Source organism: Scophthalmus maximus, chromosome 8 (assembly GCF_022379125.1).
Source record: "Scophthalmus maximus strain ysfricsl-2021 chromosome 8, ASM2237912v1, whole genome shotgun sequence".
In the NCBI taxonomy this organism is placed as follows: Eukaryota; Metazoa; Chordata; class Actinopteri; order Pleuronectiformes; family Scophthalmidae; genus Scophthalmus; species Scophthalmus maximus.
The window spans coordinates 3,779,047-3,795,000 of NC_061522.1; the positions used below are offsets into that span (position 1 = coordinate 3,779,047).

The 15,954-nt window shown below is 41.6% G+C and overlaps 3 protein-coding genes across 5 annotated transcripts in view; 1 reads left to right on the forward strand and 2 right to left on the reverse strand.

Moving 5' to 3' along the window:
• Positions 1-1,135: 1,135 nt before the first annotated feature.
• LOC118312190 (protein GPR108) lies at positions 1,136-9,485 on the reverse strand. The gene is made up of 18 exons (XM_035636588.2): positions 8,882-9,485; positions 8,461-8,583; positions 7,344-7,394; positions 7,103-7,203; positions 6,951-7,021; positions 6,640-6,812; positions 6,500-6,562; positions 6,307-6,408; positions 6,085-6,218; positions 5,302-5,377; positions 5,139-5,212; positions 4,934-5,051; positions 4,711-4,841; positions 3,846-3,889; positions 3,698-3,747; positions 3,252-3,335; positions 3,014-3,135; positions 1,136-2,795 (listed from the first exon to the last, which is right to left on the reverse strand). The coding sequence occupies exons 1-18, from the start codon at positions 8,981-8,983 to the stop codon at positions 2,708-2,710; spliced, it is 1,707 nt and encodes a 568-aa protein (XP_035492481.1). The 5' UTR covers positions 8,984-9,485; the 3' UTR covers positions 1,136-2,707.
• A 662-nt stretch (positions 9,486-10,147) lies between these two features.
• LOC118312192 (pyrin) lies at positions 10,148-14,833 on the reverse strand. 3 transcript variants are annotated; one of them, XM_035636594.1, is made up of 4 exons: positions 14,682-14,735; positions 11,137-11,226; positions 10,751-11,024; positions 10,148-10,629 (listed from the first exon to the last, which is right to left on the reverse strand). In XM_035636594.1, exons 3-4 carry the CDS (start codon positions 11,013-11,015, stop codon positions 10,478-10,480), a joined length of 417 nt encoding a protein of 138 aa, XP_035492487.1. In that variant the 5' UTR covers positions 11,016-11,024; positions 11,137-11,226; positions 14,682-14,735; the 3' UTR covers positions 10,148-10,477. The 3 variants fall into 3 exon arrangements, with proteins under 3 accessions (XP_035492487.1, XP_035492486.1, XP_035492488.1); XM_035636593.1 differs by lacking the exon at positions 11,137-11,226 and having other exon boundaries at positions 14,682-14,833; XM_035636595.2 differs by lacking the exons at positions 11,137-11,226; positions 14,682-14,735 and adding an exon at positions 14,254-14,389.
• Positions 14,359-15,954, forward strand: part of LOC118312191 — an 8,298-nt gene continuing 6,702 nt past the window's right edge. Inside the window, exons 1-3 of the mRNA XM_035636589.2 lie at positions 14,359-14,494; positions 14,609-14,740; positions 15,622-15,739. The gene's annotated coding sequence lies outside the window, so the exon portion shown is untranslated. The remainder of the gene's footprint in view (positions 14,495-14,608; positions 14,741-15,621; positions 15,740-15,954) is intronic.

The window sequence follows — 15,954 nt, forward strand, 5'->3', positions numbered from 1 at the left end:
GATGAGGATGAGGATGAGGATGAGGATGACGATGACGATGAGGAGGTCCCGGGTTTAACGATCTCCCCTCATGATCCGCACTGCAGTATGTTATAGTCAACACAATAAAGATAAACAAATATTTAAGTTATAAATGAAGATTTATGCTCAACAAAAGCTACAAATACCGGTGTTCCACCTCTTAACTGAAAATTATTGATATCCAACATTTTTTCTGACCATTTGCAGATTCATTCTTAACAGTTCATGTATTTTCCCCAGAGGATGTTCAGATTGTATTCATCCTTTTATGTAGTCTATACGGTTTCCAGCTATGCAACTTTATTAGTAGCCTGTGGAACAGAGCTGCAACTATCTTTTATTATAATTATCTATTGATCAACCACTTTTTAGTCAAGAAAATGCATTAGCTCTATATGGACTGTAAGAATAACAGCTAATGGGGAAAATCGCGCTTCACAAGAGTCCAATGTCACATCTTCAAATCTAAAAAATTCAATAGAAAACTTGGAAATTAACTTGGAACAATTAACCAATTATCAAAATTGTTGTGTCCCAACCTTATGTTTATTGGCTAATTAAATATCAACTATATAAAGTGTGAAAAAATGAGAAATTGCGATTTTGTTTGCTGGCGATGAAGACGATGTTTTGTTTTGTCCACACACCAAAGATCTTTAGTTCAGTGTCACAGGAGCAAAGAAACCAGAAAATATTCACATTTAAGCTGAAATCTGTGAAGTTTGACCTTTTCCCCCCCATAAAAACTACTTTTGCCGATTAATCAATTATCAAAATAGTTTGCAATTAACTTAATAATCGATTACTCATAGATTAACTTTCGCAGCTCGAGACAAATACTGTACGATCTATTGTAAAACCACGACTTACTGTTTTTACACAGATGAAGCAAACGAGAAATTAAGTATGAATTTGGATGTGGAACATGTCAATATTGGACGGCGCCAGGCTATAGCCACGCCCCCACCCCCTCCCTGGTTCCAGTCTTAATGCTAAGCTGACTGCAGATCAAAATTTAAATATATCAATTCCAGGTCTCATCACGAGAGCAAATAAACACATTTTCCCCAAAAAATTAATAAAACGTGGTGTCAAGACAAATATGCGCAGCAGCTTGATTCGAGACCGTTCCAGAACACCAGATTTATTGCGACAGTTCACACAAACAGGCTGTAACAAGCAAAAAGAAAACAAAAAAAACTTTATTCACTCGACTGGTTCAGTCCGTTAAGTCTCCTCGTCGTCCTCGTCCCAGGTTTCCCCCGACAACCTGGAGCCTGGAGACTCACCAACAGTCTGTTAACAGCGTCCAGTGTCCGTGGTCACATCTCAGTAGTCTGTCATCGATCCCTCACGTGATTCCGACTGAACCTGCCTCACTATCGTCTGTAAAACTTCTTCTAATGATGCAGCTCCAGCCAAAAGTGTTTTGCGTGCCTCCTTCTGTCGTCTTCTTCTGGAAATTAGTATTTACAAACGGCCGTCTAATCCCCGCCCGCACACGTCTCGAATCTTTCACGAACCGATAAGTCGTCAATGAATTGATAAAACAAGCTTCACATCAAGAGCAGGAAAAAAAAAAAAAAGAAAGAGAAAGGTCAAAACCAAAAGCAAAGAAAAATCAGTCAGGTCACCTCGCCACAGCGTGGCCAAACAATTAGAAATAAAAAAAATTAAAAGTAAACGAAACAAGGCCGTTGTTGAATTAAAGTTGGGGCCACTGCCCCGGTTATTAAAAAATAATCTGATCCCAAAACAGCTGTTTAGGTCCACGCGTCGCCGCCTGCGAATCGACCCTCAATCCGACCGAAGCGGCTACATTTTACAGCAGCTCTCCAACGCAAAAGGATAATACTGAAATGTCACATTTCAATATGCAAGTAGGTCAAAAATCAAATATATATCAAAACAAGAAATGTAACTGTACTGTACGGTGTGGCGGTGACGCTGTGTAATGACTGATGGGACCTTCACTGACCTCCTGAATGGTGGTAAACAGAAGCAACAGGTTATGTTTGTTGCTTAATTTTAATTTTTTCTTCTTCCATTAGCCTTTTACCTGAGTACGGGCTAAGAGAGAGAGATGGGAAAAAAAAAAGAGGTTGTGTTCAAATCTTGTGTGGTCTCATGTCACATTCACACACACACACACACACGTGTACTCTTCACATCACACACGAAACTGTACAGACGCCCGCAAAAAGATTTAAATAGCCGATATAAACACACCCGGAGGAAAGTCTTTCTCTAAAAATGATAATTAATCTTTGGGGAGAGAGAGAGAGAGAGAGAGAGAGAGAGGGGACATCAAAGCTCCTCCGTCCATGCGGCAGGAGCTCGTCTCCTCCTGAAATCTTTTCAGTGTGTTTCCAGGAAAGTTGGTCTTTTATTTTATTTTTTTGTTGTTTTGTTGTTTGTTTTTCTTCGTTGCATAGCCAGACAAGTGGTCGCGCCTCCTTTTTTGGAAGCATGGCGCCTTTTTTTTTTTTAAAAACTCTTGCAACCACACAGGAGTCTTTCTTTTTTCTTCTTCTCCAAAGTGTTAAGCTGTCAACGTGGGTGGAGGAGCCTTGGTCCGTGTGGTCCACCCCGTGTTCTAACCAGCTGACTGGGGGGTGGTGGTGGTGGTGGTGGTGGTGGTGGTGTTGTTCTTCGTGGGTCCATCCCGAAGACGCAGCGTCCCGCTTCACAAGGTGGACTCCCTCTGGCGCTCGCGTCCGTTGGACGTCTTCTTGACGTGGGAAATACCCTCCAGGGCGCCGGACTCGGTCACTCTGCACACGGGGCAAAACAGAGAGCAGCAACATCACCTGAGTTGAAAAGAAATGCTTTTACAAATGCTGACTTTTAACGTCTATGAGTAAGTTAGTAGTGGTATCTCTGATATCTATCACAGGTAAATGAATAATTGGCAGATGTGCGTATATATATTTATATTTTAGTAGTGAATAATGTATATGAAGCGTGTGACTTATTAGTCTTTCAATCTTACACTTCATCCATCTCCACATCCTCCTCGTCCAGGGGAAGCTGGAGGTAGGGGTTGTCGGAGGCCGGTCGGAACTTGTAGCCCGTCAACACGAAGAAGACCAGCGTGGACACCTCCACCAGAAACTGAGGAGACATAAAGAGAGTGGTTATTAAATGACAGACGGTAAAAACATTGTTCGGTGAAAATGATTCGCTGAACATTCGGCGTGTCCCTTGGTTCACGGTTGTTCTCGTCTCACCTCGTAGCACCACTGCCACTGGAAAGGCATCGTGACCTTGAGCAGAATGGCGATGATCCTCGTGAAGTAGATGTAACACACGATCTGAACGGAGGAAAACCGGGATTTCAGAAAAGACACACATTTGGCAGTGTGATGCTTAAACCAATGTAGTTTTGGATCCGAGTCGAGTCATCCATTTTGTATCCTGTAGCTGGTAAAACTTGCTTTGTGACTGAGTTTTATGACATGAATTATTAAACAAAAGGTCAAACAGTGTGTGTGTGTATGTGTGTGTGCGTTTGACTCCTAAGCAGTAATTGACAAGCCTGACCTTCCAAAACACTGTGACTCAGTATAATTCACTTTGAGAATAAAGCTTGATAACTAGATAATAAGAAAACGCCAAGTTAAAACAATATATGTTCAAACAATCCGAGGCGCTGCTGGGTTGAACTCCCTCTTACCATCACGTAATAATGCCGGAAGAGCTTGAGCTTCTCCAGATTCATGGCAGCTGAAAGAGGCGTGGAAGCAGCTTTAATAAATAAATGACCAGCTCTGCATAAAAGCTTGTGATTTTAACTTTGAAGTGTATCTGATCAGGACCCTCACCTTTTCCGTCGGTGCTGGACGCCTCCTGGAGATGACGGATCGACCTACGAAGACAATTTTTGTTGTTGTTTTAATAACAAAGCACAAATGCATCTTCACTAGAGCCAAAAAACGAAGCGAATAGGCTTCTTTGCTTTGAGTTCACTCAAACTCAATATATTTGGGTTTTCACTTTTTTCACTGCTGTGCTTTGAAAAAATTCTTCATGTAAAATGGCTGATTGATTAATCGTGAAAAACATTTAGTTGCAGTTCTACCCACAAAATGCATTAATTTGCCCACATGGTTAAATTGAAAATTCCTGAAGCGGTTGGCTGGGAAAAGAAAAACCTACAACTGCAGTCAGACTGAAATTCATTTTCTCCTTGCACCAACAATCCTTTCTTCTCTGCTGCTTCTATTATTCTTTACCTGGAAGGTATAAAACAAGGAAACAAACCCCACCCCATCTATCAAACTGGTGAGACATTGATAATGTGTTTTAATTTTACAAACCCAAAATAACATCCATTCTAAAGCTGATCTCATCATTGCTACAGATAACTTTAAGTAAAAACTATTCCCAGTCTAAAACGTGTCATTTTATTTTGAATGTATCATAATGTCTTATCTCCAAAACCATCTGACGACCCCCAAACATCATCTCGTGTTATACAATGTTATCTCAACCAGCTGCTTGTACACTATTCTCAAAATAAGGCAATGGATTTTTTTTTTTTTTTTTTTTACAATGGAACTTTAGTTGGTACAAACTAGATGCACCATGCGCACACACACAGAGAGACACACACGCGCGCACACACACACACACACACACACACACACACACACACACACACACACACACACACACACACACACTGACCAGACGACAGGGAACAGAATGGCTCCGCAGCAGATGAGGTCGACCAGGAAGAGGATCTCCTTCCACAGGTAGTATTCACTGGAGCCTTCTTCTGTTGACTCGATGATGATGAAGGCAACGTTGGCCAGAACCTGGAGGGCGACAGGTGAGTGGGTCACCAAAACAGAAACCCACCGAGCTCACACAATCACACAAACAACTGCAGTTTCTCAAGCACATGCACCTGCAGGGGGATGACGATCATGAAGATCTTCTTCTCCTTGTCGGACAGGATGTATTTGACGAAAGCCCAGCCGGTGCCGATCAGTGCCAGTGTGATGAAGAGGAGAGCCCCTTTGAGCCTGGAGACGCATCGACACAAACTCAGGTAAATAAAAATAGAAAAAATGATAAGACTAAGCTTCAAATTCCGGAGAAATGGAACTCACAGATGTGTGATATAGTACATGACAGCCCAGCCTTCGATGGGATGCCCCTCTGTGTTGATGAAGTGATAATTGATCTGAGAGGTACAAAGAGAGAGACGCTTCAGAAACACAAACATGAGACATCAGAGAAGGAGACGCTCGTCTGCAGTGGCAGTTCACTTACGCTGTGGAAAACCAACGACGTGGACTTGGTGAAGGCCAGCGCTGCCATCAGCCAGTGGATCTTAAACACGCTGTACCTGTTAATCAAGTGGGAAAATGTTTAAACATGTTAGATCCCCAATGAATCTCCTTCACCAGGGTGAGATAGATATAATCATTCACACTGCTCAGGGCTCAGACGTCCCGAGTGTGTTGCATATTAACAAGACTGTCAGAAGCGGGGTGGGGACTTTTTGGTCGCCTGCAGTAATGTCTGTCTGAGATCATTTTTACGATTTTCTATTTTTTTGGCCACAAAATGAAGCGGAAGTCTTTTCTTATATTCACTGCACAGTTCAAATGATGCTCTGTCCATAGTGAGAGGGTATTTTCCACTGCAGGTGACATGGTCACATCAAGCAGACCTGTGGTGTTAACAGAAAATTCTCATCTTTCTTCTAAAAATAAACATGAAAACTGAGTTAAAATACACAGTGAGTTACATAAATAAACACGTGTTTCTTTTGTACATTTCTTTCGTTTGTATTTGTTTACAACTTCAACAAAACTACACTTTTTTAAATAAAAAGAGCTGCTTTTCTTTTGAAAGCTGCTAAGAAGACACCTCAGAAGATGGGCCATTGTTCAGTCAAAAAACATTAAACATTATTATGTGATTTAAAAATCAAGGAAATTTCTCTGGCATGCCTACATTTTTGCTGTATCGAAAAACACCACTGTGTCTTATCGAACCGAACCGAGACTAAAAAAAAAAGTTACACCGTGCTCATGTCAGAGTGTGTACCTGTGCTTCATGAGTGTGTACACCCAGACCATGGCAGCGGCGAAGAAGACTCCAGCCATGCAGATGTACAGACGAGACAGAGGGATTTCTGCTGCCGACAGGTAGCCGCCGGGATTCTTCTCCGTCACCTCCACCTGTGGGTCAGATACATTCATGTTAACACGCACACACGCACCTACGTGCGCAAGCACACACCCTACCATAAAAAAACACCAAGCTCACCGTGAACGAGTAAGGCTGTTTGAACCCGGGTAACCTGTTCTGACAGTAGTGGAATTTGAGGGTGTACAGACCCTGCGCCAGCGGGCCGACCACCATGTGGAACTGTGGACGAGGGACAGACACTTTCACACCACACCACAGCAAATCAAATCAAATCTGTCTTCACATCATTAGGAAGCATTTTAACACTTACGCTGAAGTTGTAGGAGCCGTCGATTTTGTCCAAAGCTAAAGTAATTTGCTTGGTCTTCCCCAGCTAAAAGCAAAAAATACAGATTAGACGTTGATTTTATGAACTGATCACACAGACCCAGAAACCAAAACACTTCTTACATTGAATACATTTTCCTCCACGTTTGTAGCTTCGGCTGGGGCTTTTGGCTCCGTCTGATCCTCTTTCTTCTGATCCACAGACTTTGACATTGTGACCTCGTTCGACTTTTCGCCTGGCTTGTCTGCATTTGCATCTGGTAGAGCGTCAGCAGTGTCCCTGGTTTTCCTCTGAACTGCGGCACACACGAAGATGAACGCACAGTCAGTTTAATGTGATTCTCTTGTTCATGCTGGTGCATGAATATGGCTGCAAACGGAAATATAACGCTGAGTGATCTTGTAAGATGTGTTAAAGTGAGATCAACGCTGACCTTTAGGCTCATCGGCCTTTGGCTTTGCCGTCAAGAGGTTGTCCTGGTCACCGGTTGACTTCACAGTGACACTACGCAAACACACACATTAGACAGTCAAACTCCGCATTAGTAACACACACTTGTTAACACTGCCGCAGAATCATACAGACCTGAGGGTTTTGATGTTGATGAGGAAAAGGATACGAGGCTCGTCATTACTGGTCGACTCCGTCACTTTGTCGGTGAGTGGGCATGTTTCTGTCTCCTCTGTCTGTAGAAATAATAATAATAATTTAAAAAATCACAGTCAAATAACATCTGAACAACGCAGTGCACATCTCTATACTAGACCTAGCCAGGCAATATCAATAATCTGATCTGAACGCTCTGATACTATAATCTGATACTCACCGTGTAGGACAAGACTCCGTTCACACGGGACCTGGAGAGGCTGAAACCAACCTGAACAGAGAGTAATAAATGGGGGTCAATGGGTCAAAATGAAAATACATACATACATACATGGATATTCTACTCTTCCCACAAGACATAAAGAAAAAAACAAACAAGTTTACTAGTTTGTGATTCTTGTATTTAGATTTCTCTGCTGCTGGGAATCACTGCATCAAACCACAATCCACTCAGCGTCCGACCGACCAATCGCCAGAGCTCTAAATCTCTGCATAATCAATTACACACACACGTTTCCAAAATCCATTTAGCAGCATATTCACCGTCCTAAACAAAACTCCCCCAAAAGGATCACGAGGAATAATTTCTACGGTAAAATTATTGTTTCTCCCCTTTTTCCTTGTCGTCAACAAATGCCAGGTAACAACCAAAACCAACAACACCAAATGAATTAGTCAGTCCATCTATCAGTACAAAAAAAGATGTCATATGTCTACACAAGCAATAGTTGTGTAAGCAATAGTAATATTGCTAATTCTTCCTACAGCACGTTTCATACAATCAATGCAGTACAAAAGGCTTAAAATGTAAATGCACCAAGTGATTGACATGAAAAATGACATTGAATGAACATACAATCAGGGATAAATGCCACAATTAATGTTATATAAAAGCCCAATGGATACTAATCAGAATAAAGTTGGACAATAGAATATGTCGGAGGGCATAAAATCAAGAAAAATCCAACAATTTAGCTAGCGAGCTGGCAAAAGGCTGCATCCTTGATTTTTAACAGTCAAGCTAGCACTCACAAACACACACACACACACACACAAACACACACACCAGTTAAGCTAGCACTCACAAACACACACACACACACACACACACAAGTTAAGCTAGCACTCACACACACACACACACACACACGCAAGTTAAGCTAGCACTCACAAATACACAGACACACACACACAAGTTAAGCTAGCACTCACACACACACACACACACACACACACACAAGTTAAGCTAGCACTCACACACACACACACACACACACACAAGTTAAGCTAGCACTCACAAATACACACACACACACACACTCACACTGTCCTCTTACCGGGTGGATGCTGTAGTTGACCAGCTGTTCACTCGGGAGGTGAAGAGAAATCAGGTTGACGTCCAGAGTCCCGTTCGCGTAGAAACCAAAAGTGTTGAGGTCGACGCCAAATCGAGTTTCATTCTGATCGGACAGAAGAACGGACACACACACACACACACAAAAAAAGAAAAAAAAACAATAGCTTAGCAACTGCGTCAAACTTCAGTCTGTAAACAAAGCGACACGATCCTCTGACCCTCATCGCGTGACATTTGGTATTTTCAATACTTCTTCGCAAGTTGTTTTTTATTTACACGGTCACGACATCGCCACTGTCACTTACAGCCAATTAAAAACGCCCGCAACCGTCTTAAACGCTCTGCGCTAGCTCCTAAGCTAACGCCAAGCTAGCTAGCGTGATAGAACAGCAGCCATTTACCCGCAGGGTGAGCTTGTGTATCCTCGCTGTGCACCCAGTCAGCAGCAGCAGCAGCGGCAGCAGATACCCGGCCACGACACAGCCTCTCGGCGCCGCAGCCATCTCACCGGGCAGGGAGCCGCTAACGATAACGGACTGCTAATGCTAGCGAGCGACAATCCGGCCGGATGCTAACGAGCTAGCTTAGCGGTCTGCTAACGGTACCCGAGGTGAGTTGTTGTTTTTTTTAAATGCCGGTGTATCGGCCTCTCGCGTGACGTCGTCTGCTACCAAATCATAACCGCCATAGATGTTATGTTTTTGGGCGATTCTTTGGTCGCTCTCATCGCGCGAGGGTGGGGGGACCAGCTAGCTCGCTTCGCTTCCTGGTGTGTGCTCAGGAGCAAAACATTGAGCAAGGTGCGGACAAACACGTCACTCGCTGCGCGCGCGTGTCCGTCACGCCGCCGCCGCGGATGGGATTCATCAGGCGAAGCCACCGGAAGGAGACAAAAAGTGAGCTATAAAAAAACGAGGAGTGAGTCAGAAAAGCTCCCCGTGAGAACTAGTCACAGTCGTGCGCAATTTTGGGGTAAAACAATCATGTATTTTTTTTCTACTTCTAACGCCCCGACTACTACTTCCTGGATTTTGCTCACGCGGCTCCAGAGCTTCCGGATGAAAGCGCTCACGTGACCGAGCCTCCACGTCACGTGAAAATCTGCCCCGCAGACGTCAAACCTGTTTGACACGTGGAACTTGAGTTATTAGGGCCCGATCGCCGACCGGCAGGAGGCTGGCGAAGGCCCTCTTGTTATTATTTATTCATTGATTTTTTTCATTGCAAACGTGTATGCTGAGTAAACTGGATATATTTAACAACTATATACGTTAGTGTTTTTCAAGAGTACAGGCTACACTGCCCCGTTTTGTTGTTGTTTATTTTGCATCATGTATTTTCTAGCGCATTTTAACATTATAATTCTACTAAAATGTACCATGAGGGAGGGTAATTGGTCCAAAGTCTCGGTCTTCATTACATTTTTAAACATTTCAAAACACTTTTTAAAACATTTCTTTTGCACATTCTGTGAACAGAACTTTTTACCTCACTTCATCTGGAAACTGCTGCTACTGACTTTGTCTTTGTGTTTTTATTAATTGTTCTGATATATGTTAGGGGAGGAAAGCCATACATAATTTCATTGTACTAAGTATATTGACAATAAAGACAATTCCATTCGATTAACAGCTTCAGATGTGAATGACAACAAGAAACATACAAAGTTTAAGAGAACGGTCACAAAGTCGTCTTTAATGGACACAATTGGCGCTAAAACATTTAGACAAAAATTTATGTTCAATTCTTTTCAGTGTGCAGGACTTTGTGGCATCTGCAGTGAGGTTGCAGGTTGGGTAACCATGGCATCAGCCATTCAACGTTCAGTTAAATTCAAAACCTAAAAAAACAATGTTTGGTTTGTCCCTTCTGGGCTACTGTAGAACATGAAGGACATAAAGACAACATACTAATCTTCTGTATGAAAACATGATTATGAATATTCTAATTTTGACAACATCCCCCCTTTAAATCCTGGAGCTTAAAAAATGAATTAATCAGGATTTGTTGATGGTTATATTCAGTGATCCAGTCGTGCTGCCGTTGATGTTCGGAGCGATGATCACACTTCCTTGGTGAGCAGACATTGTGGCAGGAGCAGCAGAAGAAGCCGAAGCGGAGGAGGTGGAGGCGGAGGCTGTTTGTCCCTCTGCAGATGAAAAGATACAGATGCAGCGAATCCGTGAGCACACGTGCAAACAAAAGGCCGCAATAGGAACTTTGTTACCTCGACTCTCAGGTGAGTTTGGGGAATGGATTGTCCACTGTACCTGCATATCTGTTCTTTAACTTCTCGGCATCATCGTTAAAGTTCATAGACTTTAAGATCTCAACTGTGACTTTCACGGCCGGCTCGTGGCAGTAGCTGGCAATCATTTTAGTTACAGTTTCCGTCCGGGACGCCTTATCCAGACGGGACTTCGGAATCGGTCTGCAGCCATCCAAGACGTCCGTCGCCAGGTACCACTTGAACGTGCGGAAGTCATCGTCGACCAGCTCTTCCAGAGTCTCCAAGAGCAGGTGAGAAACCTGCATTTCTGCTCACTGAACAGACAGGATATAGATTAACCTATACAGTGTTATAGAAATAGTTCAATGATACGCTCACTTGCCATGTTGATGAAGATTAATGAGAAGAATGACACCACTCTCGTACCTCTCTGTATGGTTTTTTAAGGGTTTATAATCTTGACCAGGGGCTGCAACTTACAATTCAGGTAAGACTGTTCCTTTAAGTCCGTGCTTGCTGGCAACAAGCACAAATGAAAAAGTGGATTAATTAATAAATGAAGGATTGATCGATCAATTAGAGGTTTAATAACACATTTTGTGCGCCTGACATCATACAAGCTCTGGCGGTGCGTCGTCAGCAGGCAATTCGCTTTAAAGTCATTCTTAAAAACCAAGTTATTCTTTAGTCTGACAATAAACAAAAAAACCCAACTTTTATTAATCCCATTTTACATCAGGATAAATAGTGACAAATCTCAGAGTAGCCTACATGTCCCAGGATTGTTGTTAAGAAATCAGGCAGTACTTTGGTTATAAACGTTGGTAAATCATTAATAAACGATGATGGTGTTCTGCGGTTTCAAATACGCCTTCTTGTCTGCAAATGAGTGTCAGTAAAGTTGTAAAAAAAAAAGGCTCACAGTTTTCTCACTTAATATAAATATTCAATAAACAAATGTTAATAAGCCATTTTCATTCATAAATCACAAGTTTGAGTTTTCCACAATGTTTGATTGAAGACATCCAGCTTGGGATCAATAAAGTATCTATCTATCTATCTATCTATCATCCATCCGACTATTCCAGGGTTTATAAATTATATTTTTGTTGTTGGGCGACTCGCTGGTTTGGGTCAAGTCAAGCTCCCAAAACACTAGATCCTACATTTCCAATAATGCAAGTTGATTAAAAATTTTATTTTAACAATCACCTGGATTTTTAAAAAAAACTTAACAAACATTTGACCACAGAAGACGTTATAACTTTATATATTATATTATAACATTTCTCCCCATAATGAAGAGTACGCTGAGCCTCTTAATGTAAAATCACTGTCTTTGTGCTAAAAGGAGGATTTTTTTTTGGATTTTTTTTTTTGCAACCTGTCAACCAGTAAGTTATTCATGAACATTATTAAAAAACATTATTTAACAGTATACAAACCCCTTTTAAAGAATGACTTATGAGAAGGTGGTGCCAAAAATACTTTGCAACATGAACGGATTCACATCTGGACCTGGATACACATGATCAGGATCACTTCCTCGACCCATGACCCAGACGTCCACCACAATGTGGGAGTAATTTTTTTTTTTTTTTTTAAAGATATTGTGCCAATTAAAAAACAAATGGATACAATGGGGTTGTCTTTCACCAATACAAAAGATATTAGCTTATATGACAGCTGCTGACACAAGTTGTCATATCATTTCAGATTTTATGTACACAACAGAATATGAACTACCTAAAAAAGCACAGATTCTTGTTTCACATACTACACTTATGTGGTGTGATGCTCAGTTACCATCGATTATCACCCGCAGGAAGAAGAGAATCAGACCTGAACAACATCACCGGAAAACAAATATACACAACAGAATTTGTGAATTTGTGAACTACTTAAAAAAAGCTCCACCATGATGAGCTACAACACTAAATCTCTGCTTAAATTAATGTAATGTCAATGTGAATGGATCAGTAATAATAATATTTTGCATAATATGTCACCTTTAAACAAAATATTCTGCTTTTTCCCCCTTCAGGCTTGGCAACAACAACATCAAAAAAATCGACAGTACAAAAAAGGAAGCATTTCCTTCCTGAAGCAGAACCCAAGTTATTCTTAGTCATCGAGCCGGAAGATATTTGCAGAAATAAATCTCAGTCCTCGACGCAACGCATGTCTGTCCTTCTCTACAATATGGGCATTGAACCTGCCATGGCCTGGTAGGCAGAGGTGGTTCCTGAATGCAACATAGCACATAACGATCTTTATAGTGGCACAGATTCTTGTTTCACATACTACACTTATGTGGTGTGATGCTCAGTTACCATTGATTATCACCCGCAGGAAGAAGAGAATCAGACCTGAACAACATCATCGGAAAACAAATATACACAACCGGATATGAACTACTTTAAAAAGCTCCACCGTGATGAGCTACAGCACTAAATCTCTGCTTAAATTAATTTAATGTAAACGTGAATGAATCAGTAATAATAATATTTTGCATAATACGTCACCTTTAAACAAAATATTCAACTTTTTCCCCCTTCAGGCTTGGCAACAAAAAATAAAAACAAATCTACAGTACATGAAAAAAAAGAGTTTCCTTCCTGAAGCACAACCCAAGTTATTCATAGTCATCAAGCCATAAAAGACATTTGCAGAAATGAATCTCAGTCCTTGACGCAACGCAAGTCTGACCTTCTCTACAATATGGGCATTGAACCTGCCATGGCCTGGTAGGCGGAGGTGGTTCCTGAACGCAGCATGGCACATAACGATCTTTATAGTGGCACAGATTCTTGTTTCACATACTACACTTATGTGGTGTGATGCTCAGTTACCATTGATTATCACCCGCAGGAAGAAGAGAATCAGACCTGAACAACATCATCGGAAAACAAATATACACAACCGAATATGAACTACTTAAAAAAGCTCCACCGTGATGAGCTACAACACTAAATCTCTGCTTAAATGAATTTAATGTAAACGTGAATGAATCAGTAATAATAATATTTTACATAATACGTCACCTTTAAACAAAATATTCTGCTTTTTCCCCCTTCAGGCTTGGCAACAACAACATCAAAAAAATCGACAGTACAAAAAAAGAAGCATTTCCTTCCTGAAGCAGAACCCAAGTTATTCATAGTCATCGAGCCGGAAGATATTTGCAGAAATGAATCTCAGTCCTCGACGCAACGCATGTATGTCCTTCTCTACAATATGGGCATTGAACCTGCCATGGCCTGGTAGGCAGAGGTGGTTCCTGAACGCAGCATGGCACATAACGATCTTTATAGTGGCACAGATTCTTGTTTCACATACTACACTTATGTGGTGTGATGCTCAGTTACCATTGATTATCACCCGCAGGAAGAAGAGAATCAGACCTGAACAAACATCATCGGAAAAAACAAACTACTTTAAAAAGCTCCACCGTGATGAGCTGAAGCACTAAATCTCTGCTTAAATGAATTTAATGTAAACGTGAATGAATCAGTAATAATAATATTTTGCATAATACGTCACCTTTAAACAAAATATTCAACTTTTTCCCCCTTCAGGCTTGGCAACAAAAAAATAAATAAATCTACAGTACATGAAAAAAAAGAGTTTCCTTCCTGAAGCACAACCCAAGTTATTCATTGTCATCGAGCCATAAAAGACATTTGCAGAAATGAATCTCAGTCCTCGACGCAACGCAAGTCCGTCCTTCTCTACAATATGGACATTGAACCTGCCATGGCCCGGTAGCACCTGGGAGGCAGAGGTGGTTCCTGAACGCAGCATGGCACATAACGATCTTTATAGTGGCACAGATTCTTGTTTCACATACTACACTTATGTGGTGTGATGCTCAGTTACCATCGATTATCACCCGCAGGAAGAAGAGAATCAGACCTGAACAAACATCATCGGAAAACCAAAATGCGCACAGATGATCGAAGAGGACTCACCGTGCCAGCCGCGTAGCGCAGAGGGAACGAAGTGGCGCAAACAGTTTCGCTTTAAATCGGTGGGACAGGAAGTTGACAGCAGCACAGAGAGTTTTGAATGAAAAAAAACACCAACAAAAAAACCCAACATAACACAAGTTCAAGTGGCGAAAGAGAAAGAGAAAACAGAGAGGGGAATAAGTTTTCTTCTCTTTCAACACCTCCTCTCAAACAGAAGGAATGAATCACTGATCAATAGGAGCAGGGTGTGATCTGATTTAGAGAACTATGTACAACATGCTTGACACGTGGAACTTGAGTTATTATTATTCATTCATTGATTTCTTCATTGATCTTTTTGCGAAAGAAAGATATTGATAAATTTCCTTTTTTCACTTTCTATATCAAGCATCATTTTTGGGACACAGGCACCGGTTATCAAAGGCTCTTCTGTAAAATCTTAAGACAACATTTGGAAAGTCATTACTAATCCGTTAATGACTTTCCATTTGCCCCGATTGCGGAAAATGAAACATTAACCTGAGTATAATGATGTTTAACAACTATGTACAGGCTACAAAAAGAAAAACAAGCTCAAGTGGTGGAAGAGAAAACAGAGGGGGATAAGTTTCAGTCTCTTAAAAGTCGACGGCCTACAACACCTCCTCTCAAGTAGAATAAATGAATGACTGATCAATATTGTTTATTCAGAGGGAGCAGGGTGTGATCTGATTCAGAGAACGTTGTAGAACTGTCGTGGTGCATTCAAGCGCATCACTTTTTTTTTTCTTCTGATCTGATATTTTCCCCTACAGTAGTCTGATGGAAACAGACAGCACAACACTGACAGACAACACAGTGGGGGGGAATAACTAATTTATTAATTTATTGCCTTTTCAGAAAATGTTCTAAGCTGTAATATACCAAGGGTGCTAAAATACATTATATATTCTCTCTGCAGCAGGACAACGGGCCCAAACCTGCAGCCGGGAGAGATCAAGAACTATCGAGGACGAGGACACAACACCATGGAGTCGGTGTGGGATCCAGGTGGCGACCCACCGTGACGTCACCTGTTGGTTCGTGAACTGCTGTGTGTGTGTGTGTGTGTGTGTGTGTGTCTGTGTCTGTCTGTGTGTGTGTGTGTGTGTGTGTGTGTGTGTGTGTGTGTGTGTGTGTGTCTGTGTCTGTCTGTGTCTGTCTGTGTGTGTGTGTGTGTGTGTGTGTGTGTGTGTGTGTGTCTGTGTCTGTCTGTGTCTGTCTGTGTGTGTGTGTGTGTGTGTGTGTGTGTGTG